The sequence below is a fragment of the Crotalus tigris genome, unplaced genomic scaffold, assembly GCF_016545835.1.
Source record: "Crotalus tigris isolate CLP2741 ecotype Arizona unplaced genomic scaffold, ASM1654583v1 scf7180000018308.1980950, whole genome shotgun sequence".
In the NCBI taxonomy this organism is placed as follows: domain Eukaryota; kingdom Metazoa; phylum Chordata; class Lepidosauria; order Squamata; family Viperidae; genus Crotalus; species Crotalus tigris.
This window is the reverse complement of record NW_024096936.1, coordinates 1,141,297-1,164,040: the sequence shown is the minus strand read 5'-3', so window position 1 is coordinate 1,164,040 and position 22,744 is coordinate 1,141,297. Positions and strand designations below refer to the sequence as shown.

Here is a 22,744-nt window from a genome sequence, read left to right as displayed (position 1 = left end):
ATAACATGTTTATTAATTATACCACAATATAATATAAACCATGTTTTAAAACCCACGTTTGAAATAATGACTGAATGTATTTATCACATTAAGCTAAAAACCAAACAAGTCAGGTAAGACACATTGTGATATGTGAATCTATTACCGCTGAGCTATGAAAGCTCTCTGCAAATTTAGTCAATTCTGAATCACTTACCAAACTTCATACGTATATATTCGTAAGGGTCTTCCTGCCACAGCTCTTCATCCGAATCTGTATAGCACATCAATGGGAAGATAACATCTTGGATAATTCCCTGCAAATAAAAATTATTTGTTTTTTATACGGTGCTCTAAATTATTTTAAAAGGGGGCGAAGCTTCCAGTATCAAATACATTTAGAAATGTCAATGATATGATCAAACGTAAAACTCATCCACATAAGTTAAAACTCCAGTCAAATTCTACTACACCAGAGGTTCAGGAAAAAAAAAATCGTAATTTATCATTTAGCTATGCAGGCTTCATTCCAAAAGAACAAGAAAAACAACTTACTTGAATATGAGGTTTCAGATTTTTCCAAGTAACTGCATGTGATATCCCTTGATTGATATAGTTCAAAGTCTGCTGTAGAACTCTTGGAGCCATATACTGCTTTTCTTTATATTGATATAACACTTTCAGCAAAACCTAAGAAAATGGATTGATTGTTTCTAAAGATTTAAGCTGTTTTCCAAAATGTGTTAAATAGCAGCTTTCCACACAGCTAATATAGAATGAGTGTGTAGCATGTGATCGGTGGCAAACTGTGAGTGTTGCTGAAACAGGGTGGCAGAAAGAAAAAAGAAAAAGAAGCTAGCTACATAGAATAGCATTCTCTTGCCCACTTATATTCTAGATAAGTGGACATTAGATATGCCAGGAGAAACATAAAATAGTAGGTTAAGTGAAGTAAGATTTGGTGACTTAAGAAATGTATGTGATAAAAAAAGGCAGGGTCCAGAATAAATGAGGGCTGAATGAATGTGACCAAATACAAAGTAAATAAATTAAGTGGGAGGAAAAAAAATCAAAAAAGTTATGACTGGACGGAGAAGAGATCCTGAGAAGCAGCTTGAAAAATCTGGGCAATGCATGAAAAGCTGAATGGATGTGGTAGAAACTAGGATGGTTTATAGAGATAGAAAGGTACGGAGAAATATAATGAATGGTTATTGGTGTGAATACATTTCTATCAGAATAGAGTTGGAAAGGACCTTGGATATCTTCTAGTCCAGGAGAGGCAACCTTGGCTCTTTTATGGCTGGCTCAGGAATTCTGGGAGTTGAAGTCCACGAGTCATAAAAGAGCCAAGGTTGCCTACCCCTGTTCTAGTCCAAATACTTTAGCTATATTTTCTCATTTCATTCCTTTACCTTACTATTTCTTATTCTTTTCTGTGCACATTGTAATACAGCTTATCCCAAAAGGAGATAGAGAGAAGAATGTATGAATACAAATGAACTATCTTATTTGGTATGAAGCAATGCTTTATTTAGTGCAAAGTGATACATATGGAGAAGGAAAGATAGCAAAGCGTATGCAAAGACTAATTGCTTGGAATATCAGGAATTTGGCCTTAAGGAACTTAAATGTGACTCATTATACACATCAACATTCAAATGCTTCTTCTATCAACTAAGACAGAATTTAATCTCCTTGACTAAAGAAGTTAATTGTATTTTCTAGGAAATAATAGATTCTATTTGGCAAAAAGAGAGAAACAGGAACGACTGATTTTATTTCAAGCATCTTCTATTTAAGTTCAAATGATGTTTAATTTTTGAACAAAAAATGATAGTAAGGTTCAATTGTCAATCAAACCCAAATTATAAAGAAAAAAAAATCCTACCTGCTGTATACCAACAGCAAATGCCTTTAAAAAAACTTCAGCAAATTCATTGTATTCCTTGGAAACATTACCAGGGCTTCCATACCTATTGCAATATTAGTAAAAAAAACAACAAGATAACACTGTAATATATTATGCACGTGCAACAAAAAAATAACATTTAAAATACTTAAAAATGAACCTTGAGGAAAAAAAATGTTACCTTTCAAAAAGTCTGGCTAAGATGTGGAGGGCCCACTTCTTACATTTCCACCATGGTAATTCAGGCCTATCATCTTCATCCACCTGAAGGGTTTCCTTTTGAAACCAAGTTAAAATATATAGTATTAATTTATAATGTAATATTAGGCTTCTATGTTTTTACTTTAAAGACTAATTAAACATGGGGAGAACCATCTTTTGATGGATAGGAATCACATTTGAAACTTTGGGGAGGGATGACAGCTATAGTCAACAGGGAAATGTTGTAAAATCAGCAGTTCTGGTCTTGCCTTTCTATAGGATAAGGATTTATTTTATTTGTATAGGCACCATAGATGTAACTTGGGGCCTTTTTTTAAGGCCATATTACAATTACAATTTTTAAGTTTCCCACCTGAAAAATGTGAGAAAAATCGCTGTCAGTTTTCAACTATTGGAGGAAGCCTTGAAGCTGAGAAAAGGGAGATTGGGGCCATAGGACACCTGTCCCTTATTATAAATATGTTTACTCTCTTATCCCACAAAAGATTTAGAATGGCAAGATACAAAGGGAAGTAACCAAGAGGCCTGCAACTTTTACTTTTGAATTTTCATATCAGCTCTACAAGTCCAAGGGACATGCTTATAAGAAAGCAAGAAAAATCTATAAATGTTAAGTAGAATCCCATTCTTTGCAGTTTACATTGTCTATAGATAAAAATAATACAGCTGGGTATATCATTTATTTGTATATTCAGTCATACAACCAACACACACATACTGTCATACATAAACCATATAGTCTGCATAAAACAAATACTTACAGCTGGTACATCTCGGTCAACAACTGTCTTCAAAATTTCTATCCATTCTGCTAGATTTTGCTGATTGATCAACTCCAGGGGTAATGTATACTGTTGAGAAAAATTATGAGCAAAGCAAAAACAAGCTATGGTTATAAATTAAGCAAAGATATAAACAACCTCAAAAAAATCCACTCTATATTTAATTTCTTAAATTATCCATTTTCTTGGTTAAGTATCAATATGTAATTGTTCCAAGATTACAGATTAAAACCATTTATTTGTAAAAGGACAAACCTGAACAAGGGCATAAAAGATTTTGAAGATCTGTTTTTGGATGAGGACAGACTGATCAGACGGATCAGAAAGAAGCTGGATGAAACGATCTTTCAGAACAGGCAAGAAGTGTTGCATTGCTGCTATCAATGGAGTCCTCTCTTCTGGTTTTTTGTATCTTTGAAAAATAGTTAAGAGCTGATTTTAGAAAAAAAAACCTATTAGCTCCATCACTGGTTAAAAATGAAGGAATTTTATCCTATTTGCAAAGAAAGTACTGCAGAGGAAACATGTAATCCTCTGTCTTGTTGAGTTCTTTGAATATACATAATTATCATAAATAAAGATGTTCTTGCTATATGTCTTTCTTTTTAAAATGCACGATGGAGAAGAATAAGAAGAATACTATATGCGCTATAATCACATAAATGCAGTTTATCCAATGCCTCTTTTGTAACATCAACTGTAGGCACAGCCACATGTTGGGGTCAATTTTTTCATTGTTACTGGATGTCAATTTAAGGAATGAAATGGGTATCTTAAGCTAATCCCCCATATAACATTTTTCCTTCTCTTAATTTAGGGGTGTCTTAATGGATGATAAAGAGTTTGAGTATATACAACTTGACACTTTAACATTTTCATTTGCATCTTCTTTCTTTAAGAAAAATATTTCTGTAATACATGGCCAGTCTCTAGAATCAGACTTACTTCAACTCACTTCAGCACATTTTTGGGCTGCAAAAAAATCAAACTTTTAAAAGTGTTTTAGATACTTCTTGAACATAATCTTCAATAACAGTATTTCTTTAAAAATAATATGCTAATATGGGAGAAATTTTTAAAGCAATTTAAAGAGCAAGCAGACCAATTTCACAGACAAAAATCCAAATTATTTATATAGGTGTCGAGACTAATTTGAAAGCAGTAAAAAAAGAAAAAAAAAATCACTGCAAAAATTAACTTGTCCTAATAATAAATATCACCAAGACAGTAACATATTCATATATAAATACAAATAATTAGAAGTGTAGCATAGTGTTTCTTAAATTTGGCAACGTTAAGATGTGTTGACATCAAGCCCCAGAAATCCCACATTTTGGGAGTGAAAGTCCACATGCCTAAAAGTTGTCAAGTTGAGAAACACTGGTGTAGCATTTCAGTATTATCTGTGAAAGAGGCAAGCACACATAGATTTTAGTAGGCAGATTCTATCTAAAAATCCAGATTACCAATGGATAGCAGCAAAGAGACACAAACCAAAATATATCACTGCCGCCATCTAGCAGTTTGCTGAATTTCTGCAGCAGATGCACAGGTAGTTTTTGGGTTACAATGGTAATTGGGACTGAATTTCTCTCATTAAGCATATGACCTGTTCACTTAGTGACAATTCCTACACTTGATCTTAACCAAAAGGTCAAGAAGTGATTCCTATTGCCACCGTTAAGTGTGGACTATGTAGGTTGTTCAGCTCGGGATTAATCACAACATGAGACAGATTGGAAACCAAAATGTGTTTGCTTATACCATTGAAACTTTATCCCAGGTAATCAGGGTGAGAACTATGGGCAGATAGGCAGCTGCTTTGAGTGCTATAGAATACATTATGTGTATGTATGTGCGTGTCTGTGTGTGTGCGCACAAGCATGCGCGATGAGATGCCCATCCCACCTTGGGACAAAAAAGCAGCAGTGGCAGGAGCAACTTGCAACCTCCTGCCGGCTTCCCCATTGACTTTGCTTGTGGGAAGTTGGCAGGCAGGGTTGCAAATGACAATTACATGACCAGGGGATGCTGCAACCATCATAATTATGATCTGGTTGTCAAGCCCTGAACTGCGATCACATGACCAAGGGAATGCTGTGAGAGCTGCAACTTCAAGGAACAATTATGAAATCCTCCTCATTCAGCACCATTAATACTTGGGTTGCTAAACAAATAATCACTAAGCAAGCACTACCTCTATCGCATGTTTACATCTGCAATTGTAGAAGACATTCCTTATGAAAAAGTCCTATCTCCTGTACCTCAGAAGGTAAACAGACAATCCCCTCAAATCCAATCTTAAATTCAAGGTTATATAACTCTAATGTATAGACAACAGTAATGTGAATTACTGTTAAAGCACACCAAATGTATGTATGTATGTATGTATGTATGTATGCATGCATGCATGTATGTATATGTTTTCTGAGGTTTTCGCGGGTGTTTGTATGTAGGTCTTTGGTTATTCGGGTTTTCTCCCACGTAAAATTGGAAGTGTCTTGGCGACATTTCGACAAAGTCCCATTCGTCATCTTCAGGCTGGTGTTTTCAGCTTCGTGCTTCGAGGAGCACGAAGCTGAAAACACCAGCCTGAAGATGACAAATGGGACTTCATCGAAACGTCGCCAAGACACTTCTAATTTTACGCGGGAGAAAACCTGAATAACCAAAGACCTACATATATATACACACACACAAACACACACACACACACACACACAACACATAATAACTTACTCATAGTTATTCACAAGTTGATAAAGACAAAGGAGTATTCATATATACACACATAACACATAATAACTTACTCATAGTTCTTCACAAGTTGATAAAGACAAAGGAGTATTCCAAGCCAACAGGCACTATTATCAGACTGGAGATAAAATCCAATTTTCTCAACAACAGCAGTCCAGCGAGTGGGATAATCATGCTTGATAATATGATGAATGCAAGTAGTAAGCTGTACTCTGGAACATATGAGATATTTTACAAATAATACTGCTATTTTGATTTTCTATACATTGACAGATTAATGTTTGAAGTAGAAGTAAATACAATGTTAGGCTCTGAGAACACCAAGGAGTTCACTTAAATGTCAGTATTTTAATAAAATAGAATACAATAGGCATTCTCTTCTGTCAATTACACTGTGTAATGCCCATGAATTTCCCTATCCCAATATAAATTTAAGAGCACAGTATCAGTATTATACTTTCTAGTAAGACTGAAAATACTCCAATTAAGAATGAATTTGGAACAAGAATACTTTGTGACCACAACTTTGAATATACCTGATCAGTTCAGGAGAATGAATAATAGCTTCTACAATATTCTCTCGAATACAATGTCTATCTTCTTCTGGAATTGAGTAAGGCGGGTTATCCCCTGGAGTAATTCCCCGGTCAGGCCAATACTGGGTTATCATATTCTTCAAGTATATAACACCTGTCAAATAACAGTATTAAGATGCCCTAAAATTGTATTATGATGCATCTGTAATAATCTAATAGACATAACTATTAGCTCACAACCAGCACACAAGCAGAACATGGAACTTTATAAAGTACTCCATCCTGTATAATTTTGCCCTAAAATTTATTGCTTCTTTATTTTTTTAAAAAAATGGAAGTAAAGTGAGCTACATGCAATCACTTCTGCTACATCACTGTGTGGTGTGGTAGATTAAACCCCTAGACATCAAACTAAGTATCAGTCATTACTCTCACCTTACAGACTATTTCAGGCATAAAATGCCTATTGATAATTATGAATTTTTGCAAAGAAAAAATGGATGTGAGAATGTCTATCACAGATAATAAAAGTACACATTATTTATTTAACTTTAATGCTTGTACAAAAATTTCTTAAGCTTTATGGCTGGAATACCCACCCTGATATGTATGGCACCTATCAGTGCAACTAATATCAACGTTAAGGGACTAGAATTAAGCTGAAGGAGACTGAATTGCCAAAATGTCTTGATGAAAGAAAATATGCAAAACATGCTATATATTTCAAGATGTCTAATTAATAAATTAAAAGCAAAGTTTCAGTAGGGATAATTTAATGACAACAAATATCCAGGATTTGCTCTTTCAATATATACAAAAATATTGTACACAATATTGATGATAGCCATGATACCCGTCTATGCAAATTAGTTTAGTTCAGCTTACTCCTCAACGGACTCACAACATAGTATTTTTCTTCAGCTAATAAAATTTCTATCTAAATGTATAAGACATGCATTACATGACTGGATACCTAATTGTGTTCAATATTACTGATATTCAAGCAAGCAAGATTAATAATGTATGTTTCTCAGACATAATAGCTTGAAAAGTTTATTGTTATCTAGTAAACAGTTATTCTATCTACTTTTTTCAAGATGTAGAATTACAAAGAAGGATGAGATGACCTCTTAATCTAAATATATATATACACAAGCTGTCATGTAATCATAAATTCTAAGGGATGCTTTTGTACAAAAATAATCACGTCCACTCTAGCAAACTATTTTAAGTACAAGGATTATTCCCCCGCCCCAGATTTCAGAGACCATCCTTTTTCTGTGTATATAGTATTACCCCACATTAAAATCTACTTTCCATTATTTCATTTTGCTACTCACAGTCACTTATTAATAGCGCTAAATATTTATACTATAAAAAGTGATGAACTGTTACTTGCCTGCCTGTCTCACTGGTAAATCCAGTTGTTCTGACATAGTGATTTGAAGGAGAGTTGAAACGAAGTTCACTGATTTATGAGCCTATAAGGAAAATATAAAAATAGTTAGATGCTTAAAATTTTAGAAAGCATTACAAAAAATCCACATTTTAGCTAAACGAACGTAGACATTACCCTCCTACTCCGTTAGCTTAGAGGTCCCCATCATCCACTGCCTACTAGCTCCTTGGGGGGATTCTTCTCATCTCTTTTGTTCCCTTTGCCAATTTCATAGCTGAGATGCATTCCATTCCTCCCACAATGTTGCATATCTCACCCAATCAGATACCTATCAGCAGAACTTTGCTTTTTATGCTGCCCAGGCAATGGAAGAAAAGAAAATCATCCTTAAGACTGGATTTAGGGTGCCTATTTAAGAAAGAAAAAGGAGATCATTGTTTCGCCTTTATCCTTTACTATATTCACAACTAGGAAGATCAACATAACACAACTGCAGTTTTTGCCACCTTTTCAATAAATGGCCAACAGCCACTGTGAGAACGGATTTAAAAGTGTTGTCATGTTGCTATGCTAGCCACAAACATGTAGCAATGAGCATAGGACAAGAGATCCCAAAGCATGACCATTATTTGCCAAACAGTTGCCCATAATGTATGTTTCTTTTCAGCTCCACTAATTTTCATTTGGAGAGCACGAAGTTGAAAAAGGCTGGTATAAAATGCATCAGTGCTTTAAAAGAAGCCGTCTGATTGCTTCATGAAAAATCAAGCTGCATTATGTATCAAAGAATGAGTTGCTTTCATACTGATATTCAGCTACGAAGATTAGAAAAGTCAACATAAAAAAGGGCAGCAAAAGGAATAGTGAGGTTTTCCATATCTCTGGCTACCACTTAACGTTCTAGAAAAAGAAAACCTGGAAAGGTACCCATCTCAAGAATCCCTCTTGCGTCGGGGTGAAATCGGGGCGACTGAACAGAGCTTGAGTGTTTAATGGCCAGATGCCCTTCCTGACGCCTAGGCGGAGCTCACAGCGGACAATTACACATTGTGCCCAAAGAGAGAAATATCTGCCGCTATTTAGGATCGAACTTACAGCCTCCTGATTTGTGAGGTGAGATCTCCACCTCTACATCATTGTGCTGCTCCTAAGAATCCCCCTTTGCTTACACTGTGCTAAATTACCAGGTACTGATGAATAATTTTCTTTTATCTCCATAAATGAATAAAAATAAGTAAAAAAAAATACAGAGAAGAGCAACAAAGATGATTAGAGGACTGGAGGCTAAAACATTGGAATTGGGTATGTCTAGTTTAACAAAGAGAAGGATGAGGTGGGACATGATAGCAGTGTTCCAATATCTCAGGGGCTGCTACAAAGAAGAGGGAGTCAAGCTATTCTTCAAAGCGGCTGAAGGCAGGACAAGAAGCAACAGTTGGAAACTAACCAGAGAGAAGCAACCTAGAACTAAGGAGAAATTTCCTGACAGTTAGAACAATTAATCAGTGGAACAACCTGCCTCCAGAAACTGTGAATACTCCAACACTGGACGTTTTTAAGAAGGGACTGGACAGCCATTTGTCTGAAATGGTATAGGGTCTCCTGCTTGAGCAGGGGATTGGACTAGAAGACCTCCAAGGTCCCTTCCAACTCATCATCATCATCATCATCTTTACTGGTTTTAGAAATCTGCATCTCTGTTTGATAGAGTGAAGCAAACAAGAATGGCTGCTATCCTATCATGTGTTTTGATATTCCAAAAAAGGCCAGGCTGCAGGAATGACAGATAAGAATTCCAAATAAACCTTCTGACAGGATGTGAAAAGGGGATATGCTGGCTAAGCTTGGCATGACTGATAAACCATGATGGTTTGGATGCAGAAGGCTTGACTATTAATGGTTGCTCTGGGAAAGGGGAGATAAAATGCTCCGGAGTGACCTGAAGACCCACTGAAAAAAATGAACTGAAACTGATCTGAGGAAGAGGAGAAATCACGATCCAGAGAAAGATCCAAGTAAATGACATGTTGCAGACTGATTGTCAGCCAAGTGTTATTGAAATCTTGCTTAACTAAGACAAAAGGAGAATGCAAAACTAGTTACATAAAGATGTAGACATAGGTATAATACCTTAGAAATATACAGTTAATTTAGAAATATTGGCTTGAGTAGCATTAAATCAATGCTGCACTCCTGTTCTTTTATGACCAATGTAGATAAGAGAGTGCACTGGCAGAGAAAATGATTGTTTAATTGCCTTAATACTATATAATTCGTCTTGCATAGATAAAAATGAAACTAAGTTTGTATATATCTCATATTATAAATAAAATAGGGAGAAATCCCGAGAAGACACTTCCATGCTGAGTATTTGATCATTTTCTGAAAAACCAAAGATACGTGACAAAGTTGTTGTGTGGTGGGATCTGAATACTTTAAGAAAATAATCTTGTGTTCTTAAGCATGGGCAACTTCCAGCTGTGTAAAGTTTACTCTCAAAACTAACAAAATCAGAGCTGACAGTTCTGGAATGTGAAGTCTGGACATCTGGTGGACACTTCAATTGGAGGATATTGTTTTAGACCAATGTTTCTCAACTTTACCAACTTTAAGATTGAAAGTTTAAACTTTAAGATGTTAAGGCTGACTGGGGAATTGAAATCTGTGCATTTTAGTGGTCAAGGATGAGAAACGCTCTGCTTCAGACACATATATTACAGAATAAAGAGTGGGCCTGCTTTCTTATGATGGCTTCAATGACTGCTCAGAAAAATCAACATACTGGTAGTTTTCCTGTATTAAAACAGTTTAATGTAAACATCATTTTCTAAAAAGAAATTATTGTAACATCCTAACTTTCTAAATCGCCTTCAATAAGTGTATTGAGGAAATACTGCCATTCACTATAAGGTGAAAACGTCTCCAGACAAAGCTGAGTCATTTTGCAGCTATTATGCATTCAAGATGTTTGGATATAACATACTACTCAGCAGCAACTCATTTTTATGCCAAACAGTCAATAAAAAATAACCTAGAAAGAAACAGGCATGACATAAAGAGAAATCTATTTCACAGAGTTGTCTGACGGCATAATCTAATCTTGAGTCAACATTGCTCTTATAATACAAGTTAACTAAATATGTAAACTTTTAGAGAATATATATACAACACTAATGCTGCCCATGAGTTCAATATATGTTGTTTATTATATACTAAGTTCCACAAAGTTCAAGCTGTAAAATGATTATCATCTATATTTTCAACCACAGTAAGCTTCAAAACAATATATCACAAACTTATACATAAAGATGTGAAATATCAGTTTAAAAAGCATAAAGCTAGGACAAGGGAAGAAAATGGAAGTCTGAGATATCTTTTTATTTTTAGATATTCCCTCTCCCCCTATATTGTACTATCTATTTTCATGGTTTACTTTAAGAAAAATGATTTTAAAATATTGTAGTTCACCTCTGACATGACCCAACTTTTATCAGAAGGCCAATCATTTGCCAATCTGAGTCTACCAGCTGAGATAAAACCTGCTCATATAAAACTGCCTTGCATAAACATGGCTGTGCAAAATTTTCCAAGCTCAAGTAAGTAGGTAACTAAGTGTATTGCTATTTTTATTTTATTTTTTTGGCATGGGAAAGTTTGAGTTCAATGTAACATTGTTGTCTTTATATTCACTATCAAGCAGACTACCAAATACAAAATTGGACACTGTATGTGTATATTAAAAAACAAGCCTCAACCAAAGCCAGAAAATTATTTCTCCATTACTTTGTTCCTGAGTATGTTGAAATGAAGGTATTTTTATTGCTTCATTTCTGGTGTGTTCTGAGGCTGTCTGTGAAGGCAAGAGTTTGCAGAAAAGTATGATTAACTGTTGCTTTTACTGCATGGTTCAGAATTTTTTAAAAACATAATCCCCTTGATCAAATACTTTTTTCTGGCTGGGGGACAAGACATATTCAACATAGAACAGCAACTCAAGTTTTGTGACTCTAAAATGAAAAACAAGAAAGCAAGGGGCTTGTTTCAAGGTTTTTTGTTTTTTTTTTTAATTCCATAGGACAGAGCACACCAAATATTTCAAGTACTGTTCCACTGGAACAGAGGACACTTAAAATGTTACAAGAGAACATTTCAAGTGTGGCAGTAAAATTTCACAGTTAATTTGTGCATACTCCAATATTTTTCAGTTTAGCTTATTTCCTAATTTATATAGTTGCTCATCTCACATAAGAGACTCATGTAAAGCTAAAACAATAAAACATCAAAGTATATAAAATAAAAATAAAGTATATAATAAATAAAACACATAAAGCAAAAAAGGCCACCAATGATAAATCAATCAACAGCAAATTCATTTAATTCAGCGGGGTCAACCCCTCATAACCTTCATGTGGCTGTGGTTAATTTAATACTGGGAGGGATGGTGTCCCTGAGAAGAAGCACCACTATGGAAAAAGCAAGCTTCCTAGGTCCTTTGAGGTGGCACTTTTTAATCAACAGGACCTGGTGCACGCCCCTTCTGTCAAATCTGATAGGCCCCAGATAATTGAGGAGGGATGGTCCTTTAAATCAGGGATCCCCAACCCTTAGTCCGTGGACCAGTATTAGGCCGTGGCATGCCAGCAACCGGGCCGCACAAACAAGGAAAGCCGAAGGATGCAGGCAGCACAGAAAACCACACCCCCTCTGGTCCGTGGAAAAACCTCTCTCCACATAACCGGTCCCTGGTGCCCAAAAGGTTGGGGACCTCTGCCTTAAATAAAGCAGCTCCATGCTGCAAAGGGCTTTATAATGACAAGCCCTGTGAACTGCACCTGGAAGAAACTGGGTGCCACTGCAGCTTGTGAAATAAAGGCGTAATATCATTGTATAAAAGCACACCCATAATTGCCTGTGCCACTGCATTCTGGATCAACTGCAGCTTCTAGATCAATGGTTCTCAACCTTTCTAATGCCATGACCCCATAATACAGTTCCCCATGTTGTAGTGACCCCCAAGTGGGTGTGGCCACCAATAAGAGGGAGTAGGACAGCTAGGGAAAAGGGAAAAAAATGGCGGACAGCGTGGTTTGGCGACCCCCGTGAAATGGTCATTCGACCCCAAATGGGGTCCCGACCCACAGGTTGAGAACCTCTGTTCTAGATGTTCTTCAAGGGCAATTCCATGTAGACCATAATGCCCTACTCTACTTGGGAGATAACCAAAGCAAAGAGTACCACTGATATATAACAGAGTTTTACAAAAGCCTTCCTAGTCATAGTTGCCACTTGTTCTTTGAACAGAAGCTGCAAGTCCAGAAGGATTCCCCAAATGTGCACTGATTCTATTCAGGAAAATGTAACCCCATCCAGAATTAATGATGGGAAATGGGATCTAAGAGGCGAAAAATCCAGATGCACGTAGTCTTACTCAAGTTTTGTTGAAGCCTTGAATGTAAATAAGTTATTAGGGGAAAAAATGATTGTATTCACATACAGAATCAAACCCTTCTTTTCCAAAATCTGGATTTTTGGACCATAATACTCTATGCATAGATGTAATACCCTTAGCTCCTTCTCTCTCCTTCATTCCAGATTTTAATAAGAAAACAACAATTACTGCTTTCTCTTGTGCTGGAATCTGCTCCTAAATATGCCAGGATTCAAAAATTAGATTTAAACTATTTTTGAAGTTGGCTTATATAAACTGATTTGATAGGAACTAATCAAAGATATAGTGAGAAATTATGATTAACTGTGAATTCCTATTTGACTTCCCACATGCACAAAAGGAAAAATAAAGTGGGGGAAAAAAGAGACTATACAGTTACATACTCTTCACAAATAATCTGCCTTATTTAAGCCAATTGTATTAATCAGAAGCGTGATTGGTTAGCAGCCACAGCAATAAATGAAATAAATAAATACACACACACACACACACACACACACACACATTTTTAGAAAGTAAATTCGGTTGATGAACATGCCCCATACTACCCGTCAAGCGGTAAGCTAATTCATAGCTGATCTATAGAAGAGGATGCAAAATTCACAGTTCAGAAAATAGCTGTAATAATCACAGGATTATATGAGCATTTTAAGCAGAATTACTTATGCTGCAATATTATTTATTTAATTCCATTTAGGCATCACCCAACTCACAATATCATAAAATTCAATATAAACCAAAAACAAGATGACATCTGCATACAACATACATACAAAAAGAGTAGACACGTTCAACAAGGGGCACCACCCACTCACCATGCTTACCCAATAAGGATTTTATTATTCTAAACATAGAGCTCATATTACACATAGAAAGTCATTCACATTAATGAACATGGATTCTCTCACTATCTTTATGTAAGAATCACTGATCTGTGTAAACATGGAAACTGGGATGCAGAAAAATGGCAGCAGATACTCTGGACTGATGACTCTAAATTTGAAATATCTGGCTGTAGGAGGAGGCAGCGTCTTGGCTGAAGGGCTGGAGAGCGGTGCAATAATGAGTGTCTGCAGGCAACAGTGAAGCATGGTGGAATGGAGTTTCCTTGCAAGCTTGGGGCTGCGTTTCTGTAAATGGAGTTGGAGATTTGGTCAGGATCAAAGTTGTCCTCGACGCTGAGAAATACAGGCAGATACTTATCCATCATGCCATACCATCAGGGAGACGTGTGATTGGCCTCAAATTTGTTCTGCAGCAGAACAATGGCCCCAAACATATAGCCAATGTCACTGAAAACTATCTTCAGCGTAAAGAAGAACAGGAAGTCCTGAAGTGATGGTTTGGCCCCTCAGAGCCCTGATCTCAACATCGTCTGTTTCGAATTACACAAAGAGACAGAAGGATTTGAGGCAGCCTACATCCACAGAAGATATGTGGTTAATTCTCCAAGATGTTTGGAACAACCATGAAGAAACCTTGATTGGCACACCAGCATTTTGTTTAAGTAAGGCAACTCTCATTTTCTCAATACCCCAATATACATTTTCTCAATATTTGACATGTAACAATGCTACTTCATTATTTTATGAGACTTTTTCTCATGAAAGTTAAAGTTGTGCCCTTTTTGGTATTTATGCTAAATATGATTATAATTATAAGACAATTTTAATACAAAAAGTATATTAGTATACATTTGTACGTTAGTTGTACAACTACAACTCAGTATATTTTAATCAGGCTAAAGAAGATACGCTTTGAGCCACAAAATATGGTTTTCATGAACACTGTGAATTTAAAATAGATCTAAAACTTTCTTTACTCCATCTTCTTTACTACAGTTTGAGCACCACAGGCTTCATAACATCAGTTGTCAACTTCAGGGTCCTTTCCAGATTTTTAATTAACATATCTCCTTTGTAATTCTACAAATTAACTCATTTTCAGAGGTCAAAAACAATTGTTAGCTAGGTTAACTCACTGAAATGGTGTGATCAATTCTAAATTTCCATTTCCAGAAGTAGCAAGTACACAGTGATGACCTATTTCACAGACAAAATACACCTTAATCTCTTCTAAACCATGAATACAGTAGAACCAAAGAAGTATAGCAAGTTACCTAAGAACCATAATGGACCTTTCCATTATTTGCTACGTTAAAATAAGCTGCAATGAATAAAACACTGTCATCACCAACTTCACTTCAAGCTTCAATCATTCACACCAAAGTCAAATCATTCTTCAGTCATACATCAAAATGCATATGAAAGGCAAGATGGTTCATTTGACTTAATCTGATCAAATTTTATGTATTAAATCTTAAGGCTGGTGCAAATTTAGCAATATAATTCTTATAATTTATTTTATAAATTTATACACCACTCATCTCCGAGTGACTCTGGATGGTTTACAAATAAAAGCTATAAAACTATATAAAAAGATAGCATTAGAAACAGAATTAAAAACACAATTAAAAGTGATTTTTTTTAAAGAAAAAAAGGTGGCAGGAACACTCTCAAGCCACCAACCACCCCCAGGATTGCCTACCACTTGTAGATCCCCGTGCCAGTTTAATAAAGAATTGCACATAATTTGTGTAATAAAGCAGGATTTGTAAGGTCCTTCATACTTCATCCAAGGTTTTTTTCCTGCTCTGATCTTTAACCTGGCTGGTGTTTCATGTGCGTTATTTATTTCTGTTTTTATGATTTTATACTATTCTTTTAATATATTTAGAATCCCAGAATCATGAACTTGAATGGGTGCCCATAAATTGAAATAATAAAGTATCATTTTAGATAGCTTCAATATCCTGGCTATAATTAATTACATGCTAAAAAAAAATTCAGATTAGAAAACAGCAAAAAAAAAAGGCCTAAGATATAATTATTTAGAGAAAGCTAGACACTTAATTCAATACACTTATACCAAATACAGACTGATTCTTCATACTTGTGGGGCTTTCCATTTAATCATAATCATCATGTAAGTTACATGTTGCCTGACTGCTTCAGGACTGCAAAATGCTGAAAACAGACATTGTTTAAAACAGGATGCCAGTTTTAATATGACATTCGTACTATTTCTATGAGATATCTTGCTTTTGTTAATCTGTTTCCCAATTTCAAATTTTAATTGAAAACTTGGGCATAAGACTATGAAATTACATAAAGTTGGTTTTAAATGCACTTTTTGATTCACAAATGTGCCCACTTATAAATCAAATCAAAGTTTGATCAGTGCAAGTAGTGAAAATGAAATACGGGCTATTTTAATTCTGAAAGGTGACAGCACCCGTCTTCTTTTTCCCGCCGCTAAATTTAACCTTAAACAGCAAAGTTTGCGTCCATATAAGGAAGAAGGACACCCTTGTCTCCTGCACTAGAATCCTTCTGCCGTCAGTTTCAGAAAGGACCGGTTTGAAATTTTGTCGCTATCATGAGCAAGCGACTCTGGCTCCAGCCCACAAGGCATGGTAGAAGGCCGGCAAGGGCCGGGCACTGGCGAGCTTCCCCAGATGAGGACGGAGCTGCCACGTGCCAGAAGACAATGCTGGAGGGAGCGGGAAAGGGCCTGACTTTAGGCTCGATCGCGGGAGAGGCCTTCTTCCCTTCCGCCCAACCCGCACTTCGCCACACGGCCTGGCTCCCTCGCCCGTCCGCGCTTTTGCTGCCGCCGCCGCCGCCGCCTCCTCCTTTCCTCTTCCTGCCCACGTTTCATACTGGGAAAGGCGACTCCGTGAGGCCCGCACCTGGGCCTCTCTCGCCTCCAGGTGCATGTGCACGTGCGTATATAGCAAGGCGACCGGCGATAACCTGGCCCAAGTTTCGGTCTTGAGCCTGGCTCCTTCCCTGGACTGGAGGTGACCTCCCAGGTGCCACTGAGGGATCTCTCGCCTGTTCGGAGCTCATTCCCCTTCGCGGACCTACTTCTCCTACCAGCTTCCCGTCCCAACTCTAGACCAAGAAGACATTCGGGGTTCGCACGCCCAATTTCTCTCTCCCGCCTGCGCCTGAACCCAATTCACAGCCACGAACGGTGCCCCCGACTGGCATCCCCCCCTCCCGCCGGCCTTGTCGCCGGGACTGCTTCTCCTGTACGCCGCGCTCCCAGGCCGCGCCGCCGCCTTCTCACCTCGTTCAGCTGCCTCTCGGCGGTCTCCCGCACCGTGGAGTCCATGGTGCCCCGCAGGGCCTCAATGATGGTGTTGGGGTCCATGACCGTGCGCTCGAGGCCGAGACGGGCAACGCGGACGAGATCTGGGGCAGTAGCACCGTTCGATGCGCACATGGACCCGCCGCTCTACAGCGGCAGCCGGCGGCGCGAAAGGAGGAGAGAAGCGCCAAGGCCCCGGATAGAGCTACTCGCCGCCTCTGCGAGGCCGACGCCTTCCGCTCGGCGCTTGCCGCCTTTGACAGGCATCACGGGAATTGTAGTCCTTCTGGAGGGCGGGAGGGGACGAAAGCGGCGTCAAATGCCATCTTTTTCTTTTAGAGCCCTCTGCTCTGCAAGATAGGACGGAGGTGGGTTCGGGGAGAGAGGGAGAGAAGGCTCCGTCGCCACCGATTACAAATTGGTTACAATATTCAGACGGAAAAATTTAAGGAAATCGGAACACCATCCACCTATCTGGACCAATGGTATTCTCACTGATCGCATATGAAGTACAATTTCCTTTTACTTTTTCTCACAAGGTTGTGGGGCGAAATGTCTAGGAGGGAAGGGTCGAGAGACGAACATGTCACCCCCCCCCCGCCATTGTTTCCTATTATGTAAGTTTAAATGAAGTACAGGAAATGAAGTCTGACTTTAAGTGGAATGTCCACCAATAGAATAAAAGCGCAAAGAAAAATCCTGATAAGAATTGTCTCCTCGTATGAAATGTTCATTTTTGAACTCCCGGTTGGCTGAATGACAATAGTCCTTAATAATTCCATTTCACCTTAAAGAGAAAAATCCACTTGGAAGTTTCTTCTTAGTTCTAGGTTGCTTTTCTCTTTGATTAGTTTCCATCCATTGCTTCTTGTCCTGTCTTCAGATGCTTTAGAGAATAGCTTGACTACCTCTTCTTTTTGGCAACCCCTGAGATATTGGAACACTGCTATTGTTATGTTATCCCTACTCCTTTTCATTAAACTAGACATACCCAATTCCAGCAATCATTCTTTATATGTTTTAGCTCCAGTCCTCTGATCATCTTTGTTGCTCTTCTCTACACTCTTTCTAGAGTCTCAACATCTTTTTTACATCATGGTGACCAAAACTGGATTCAGTATTCCAAGTGTGGCCTTACCAAGGCATTGTAAAATGGTATTAATACTTCACATGATCTTAATTCTATCCCTCTGTTAATGCAGCCTAGCACCGTGTTGGCTTTTTTGGCAGCCTGCAGCACACTGCTGGCTCATATTTAAGTGACTGTCCACTAGGACTCTGAGACCTCTCTCACAGTTAGTACTATTGAGCAAGATAGCACCTATGCTGTACCTGTGCATTTGGTTTTTCTTGCCTAAATGTAAAACCTTACTTTTTTCACCATTGAATTTCATTTTGTTAGATGTTCAAATCTGTTAAGATCTTTCTGTAGATCTATAGAAGAAAAATGTCGGTTCCTTGTCTTTCTCTGCACTGTATATCATATATAAGATATAAATGTAATGTAGATATATTTAGTTATTGTACTGTAATATTTAATATATCTTTTTATTCTTATCACAATTGTTACTGTTAAAAACGTAACACCTTATAACTTTTGACATAATGATACCTCATGCTTTACCAATTTATGCAATTTTATTTCCTTATTTATAACATTTTTGTACACCCAATGAAGCCTATAAATGTAGAACTTCAGCTTCATAATTCCCAGGATTTTGGTACTGCTTTTTGGAAGATTATAGGAGCTGAATTCCCAACAAAACTGGGGACTTTAAATTGATAATGATTAAGATTAGAGTCAGCTTGCCATAAATAAATTGTATAATATGTTGTATAAAATATCCAAAAAAATATATAGCTGATAGGATTTAAATGTTACTTTAAATAATTATATATAGATTCTGTTGTCATGCAGAACGCATACCAATCTTTAATATCTCTTAATTCTAAGTGCACTCTTAATATAAATTCTAAATGTCTCTTATTCTAACATGCACTTGGTTTAACTAAAAAGTATGCAAAACAACATTTTCATTTGCTGTTCTTTCTTTAGAAATATTTTAGACATTTTAAATATTCAAATAGTTACATAATGTATTAAAGAAACTGACTGATAGCTTGGGCTTTAGTTTCTCTATTTCTATGCTATTATTTTGATCATCTAAACCTCATTTACATTGTTAGAAAATGTTACAGAAGTAAACGATCAACTGAAAAAAATTAGCTTCCAGCACTTGATATTATTTTACATGTTTCTCCTGCCTTTCCTATGGGAAGCTTTCATGGATTTCTCTTCATTGTAACCCCAAATCAAAACTCTATGGAGTTTGCCATTGCTTTATGTATATACAACTCAAAGAAAGATTTAAATTAGACAAAAAGAATTACAGGCTTGACTTTGTTAAAAATTAATTGGAAATCCTCCCTTTGGGGTAGTGATGAACATGCTAAAGTTTATAAAACATTATTGAACTTGAATTTGGAAAGCGAATATGTAAAACATTATATGAGTCAGTGGACAAGGAACTTTGGATATAATGTAAAGCTTGAACAATGGGAGAATATGTGGATAAAATTTTTAAAATTTACACTAAATTACAATTAAAAAAAAGTTTTTATAAGATATATATCGTTGGTATTTAACACTAGATAAGTTATCAAGAATGTATAAAGGTGCTTCAAATGAATGTTGGAAATGCAAATATAAAGGTACTTTTTATCATTTGTGGTGGACATGTAATAAAGCAAAGAAATATTGGAGTAGGATTCATATTCTAATATAGAAGAATCTTAAAATGAATATAAAGATAAAACCAGAAACTTTTTGGGGGGGTTTAATGGAAAAAGACTTGGAAAAAAATTGGAACTTTGATGTTATATACGTTGATGGCTGCAAGATTACTTTATGCACAAAAAATGGAAGGACACTTTGATCCCCACAATGGACGAATGACTGCAAAAGTTGATGGAGTGATCAGAGATGCTTTGATAAAAGAAAAAAGAATATTACTACTATTGTTTCTACTTGGAAACTGCTTCTGGACTTTGTGCTTGAGGTGGAAAAAAATGAAACTTTGATTTTGGGGTTTACTGATTAGATATAGAAATGGCTAGTTTATACTATTGTATAAAAGTAAAAAGTTGAGGTTTGACGTTATTATCTTATTTTACTGCAAAGGGAGTTGGAAGTCAACCTCTTTTCTTTCTTTTTCCTTTTTCTACACTTTTCCTTCCCTCTTCCCTCCCGTTTTTCCTATTATTTATTTATGCATTTTATACTATAACCTAATAAAAAGATAACACACAAAACTCGATAGGGTTGACTGAGTTCAAACTTGGTCTAGACTCTAGTCTAGCCAAAACCTTAGCTGTCATAATGTACTACACTACATTATGCTGGATTCTCCTTCATCAATATTTACCACTCTTTTTCTCATGCATGTATGCAAAATTCACCAGTATAGTATGTATATAAGAAAGTATTGGTTCCTGCTTTTCTTCAACTTATGAAGGCTGTTAGTCACTAAGTGCTTATTTACATATTCCCAATGGTATTCTCGTTTTCTATTAACATCAAGGAAAGAGGGCAAGAAAAAATAAAGAAATGAAGGTTTATTATCTACATTACTTTTTTCTGTGCATCAATACTCATGCTGACATAACAATTTTAAAAACCTAAGAAGGGCTTTTCAACCTTTTCACCCATTGTACCACTTTTAGGATATGGCAATATCCGAGTACCACCAGTCACCTAGCAAGGTGTCAAAAACTTGATGACCAAAAAAAAAAAAGGAAAAAAGTGATAAAGTACAGGTAGTCCTCGACTTACAACAGCTTAGTGACTGTTCAAAGTTACAATGGCACTGAAAAAAGTGCCCCCCCCCAAGCCACAGCCAAGCAAGACACCTGCCTGCCTGCTGAGCGGTGCTCTTCCTCCTGTCCAAGGTTTTCATTGTTGTGAGCATTTCTATTGAGGTTTGGCAGTGGGGGTGGGGTGGGGGGTGTTTGGTTTTTATTCCTCCCATCTGCTGGGTGGTTGTAGCAGGTTTTGGTCACTTCACATGACCCTGGGACACTGTGACCGTCATAAATATTAATCAGTTGCCAAGCATCTGAATATAAATCACAAGACCCTGGAGATGCTGCAACATTCCAGCTGATTTGCGCTTCTTCTGGGCTCAGCAGAAGCGCCAGGATCAGTGCCGAGCTCCAGCTGCAGCCTGGTGCTGATCATGGCACTTCCACTGACCCCAGACAGCCCTGCAGTTCCAGCCATCTCTCACTCAGGCTTGTGCGGTGCTGCCACTGGTTCAGCTCATTCCCCTCCCCCGCTACCACTTTTCTAGGATGGTTGTGTACCACCTGCCAGGTGCCAATGTACCACAGGTGGTACCCGTACCACTGGTTGAAAAGCCCTGACCTAAGACAGCTTATTTGGTAATAATTGCTAACACTGATTATGTGAGAGCCAGTAGGAGAGTCTCCCAATTTTTTCCCTTTTTCAAATAATCTTTATATTTTTTTGTGCAATAGATTGCTGAAAAATCAGACAATTCAAAGGATAGTTTTGACTTATTTTGTTTGAGAAAGACACTTAACTCTGCTTTGAATTCGTAATGTTGCAGTTAACTTGCAGATCTATCTAAGTCCTAACCAATTGGCACTTCTCGTATTCCAAGCAACTACAGTAGAAGATAACACAGATTCACGTATGTCCAACAGAAGGTTCCTGTAAACACCTTACAGAAATTAAACTGTGGTAGACCTGGTCAATTCCAGAATTAGAATCTCTCTGGGAACAGTATCTTGAGTTCTGTAATCAAAGTAAGTTAAAATATAAATGCACAAAATACAATAAAGATCGATGTGCTAAAGAATTGCTTAAAGTGAATAAAAGTAAGTGCATTGCCAAAATTGGAAGCGATGGAGGAAGTACATGGACTAAGCCTATAACTCCTTTAGCAACATCACGTATACTTACTGTCCTCATAAAAAATAAACTTTCCTTTTAGGACTCAACACCTGGTGACTTCACAGATACATTCATGCAGGTTTCTTGTTGACAATGTAAACATAGTTTGACAGTGACTCATGGCATATTTTGCAGTTCCCAGGCAAGGTTGGAAGTCTCTTGTCCAAGTCCTAACCAAGCCTTAGTTAATTGAGTTTGAGCCCAGAAAGCCACAAATCTTAAACAATAAGCTTTCTCACTTGAATCAGAAGTGAAGGTTAGTAGCAACTGTTTGATCAATAACTAAATCTAAGTTTATTCCTAGAAGTTTTCATTGTTATGGGGAGTGTTGCACTGAGCGGGAACAAGTTTCTTAGCTCTTTGTTTCTCTGATGAATGTAGAAAGCAGCATTCCCCATATCCTATCCTTTTCCAAAGTTTTAAATGTGCTTTGCATTCTCCAGAATAGCCTCCCCCAATCTGTTTTCTGTTACAGACATTGGATTATGGAGGCTCTAGGTCTGTAACTAGAGGCACCAAATTGGAGAAGAGTAATTTACAGCATGCAGAAGTTAACAGTTGATGTTGCTTTTTCAGTA

The 22,744-nt window shown here is 37.1% G+C and overlaps 1 protein-coding gene across 2 annotated transcripts in view; it reads right to left on the bottom strand.

Moving 5' to 3' along the window:
- The window catches only part of IPO7 (importin 7), a 41,643-nt gene extending 24,222 nt beyond the window's left edge, over positions 1 to 17,421 (bottom strand). The window contains exons 1-10 of one of the 2 annotated variants that reach the window (XM_039350245.1): positions 17,171 to 17,421; positions 7,588 to 7,669; positions 6,189 to 6,342; positions 5,706 to 5,864; positions 3,151 to 3,307; positions 2,875 to 2,964; positions 2,073 to 2,167; positions 1,871 to 1,955; positions 535 to 669; positions 197 to 296 (exon numbers count right to left, since the gene is read on the bottom strand). In XM_039350245.1, the coding sequence (XP_039206179.1) occupies positions 197 to 296; positions 535 to 669; positions 1,871 to 1,955; positions 2,073 to 2,167; positions 2,875 to 2,964; positions 3,151 to 3,307; positions 5,706 to 5,864; positions 6,189 to 6,342; positions 7,588 to 7,669; positions 17,171 to 17,326 (1,213 nt within the window). In that variant the 5' untranslated portion in view covers positions 17,327 to 17,421. The remainder of the gene's footprint in view (positions 1 to 196; positions 297 to 534; positions 670 to 1,870; positions 1,956 to 2,072; positions 2,168 to 2,874; positions 2,965 to 3,150; positions 3,308 to 5,705; positions 5,865 to 6,188; positions 6,343 to 7,587; positions 7,670 to 17,170) is intronic. The other variant, XM_039350246.1, reaches the window with a different exon arrangement.
- Positions 17,422 to 22,744: the final 5,323 nt, after the last annotated feature.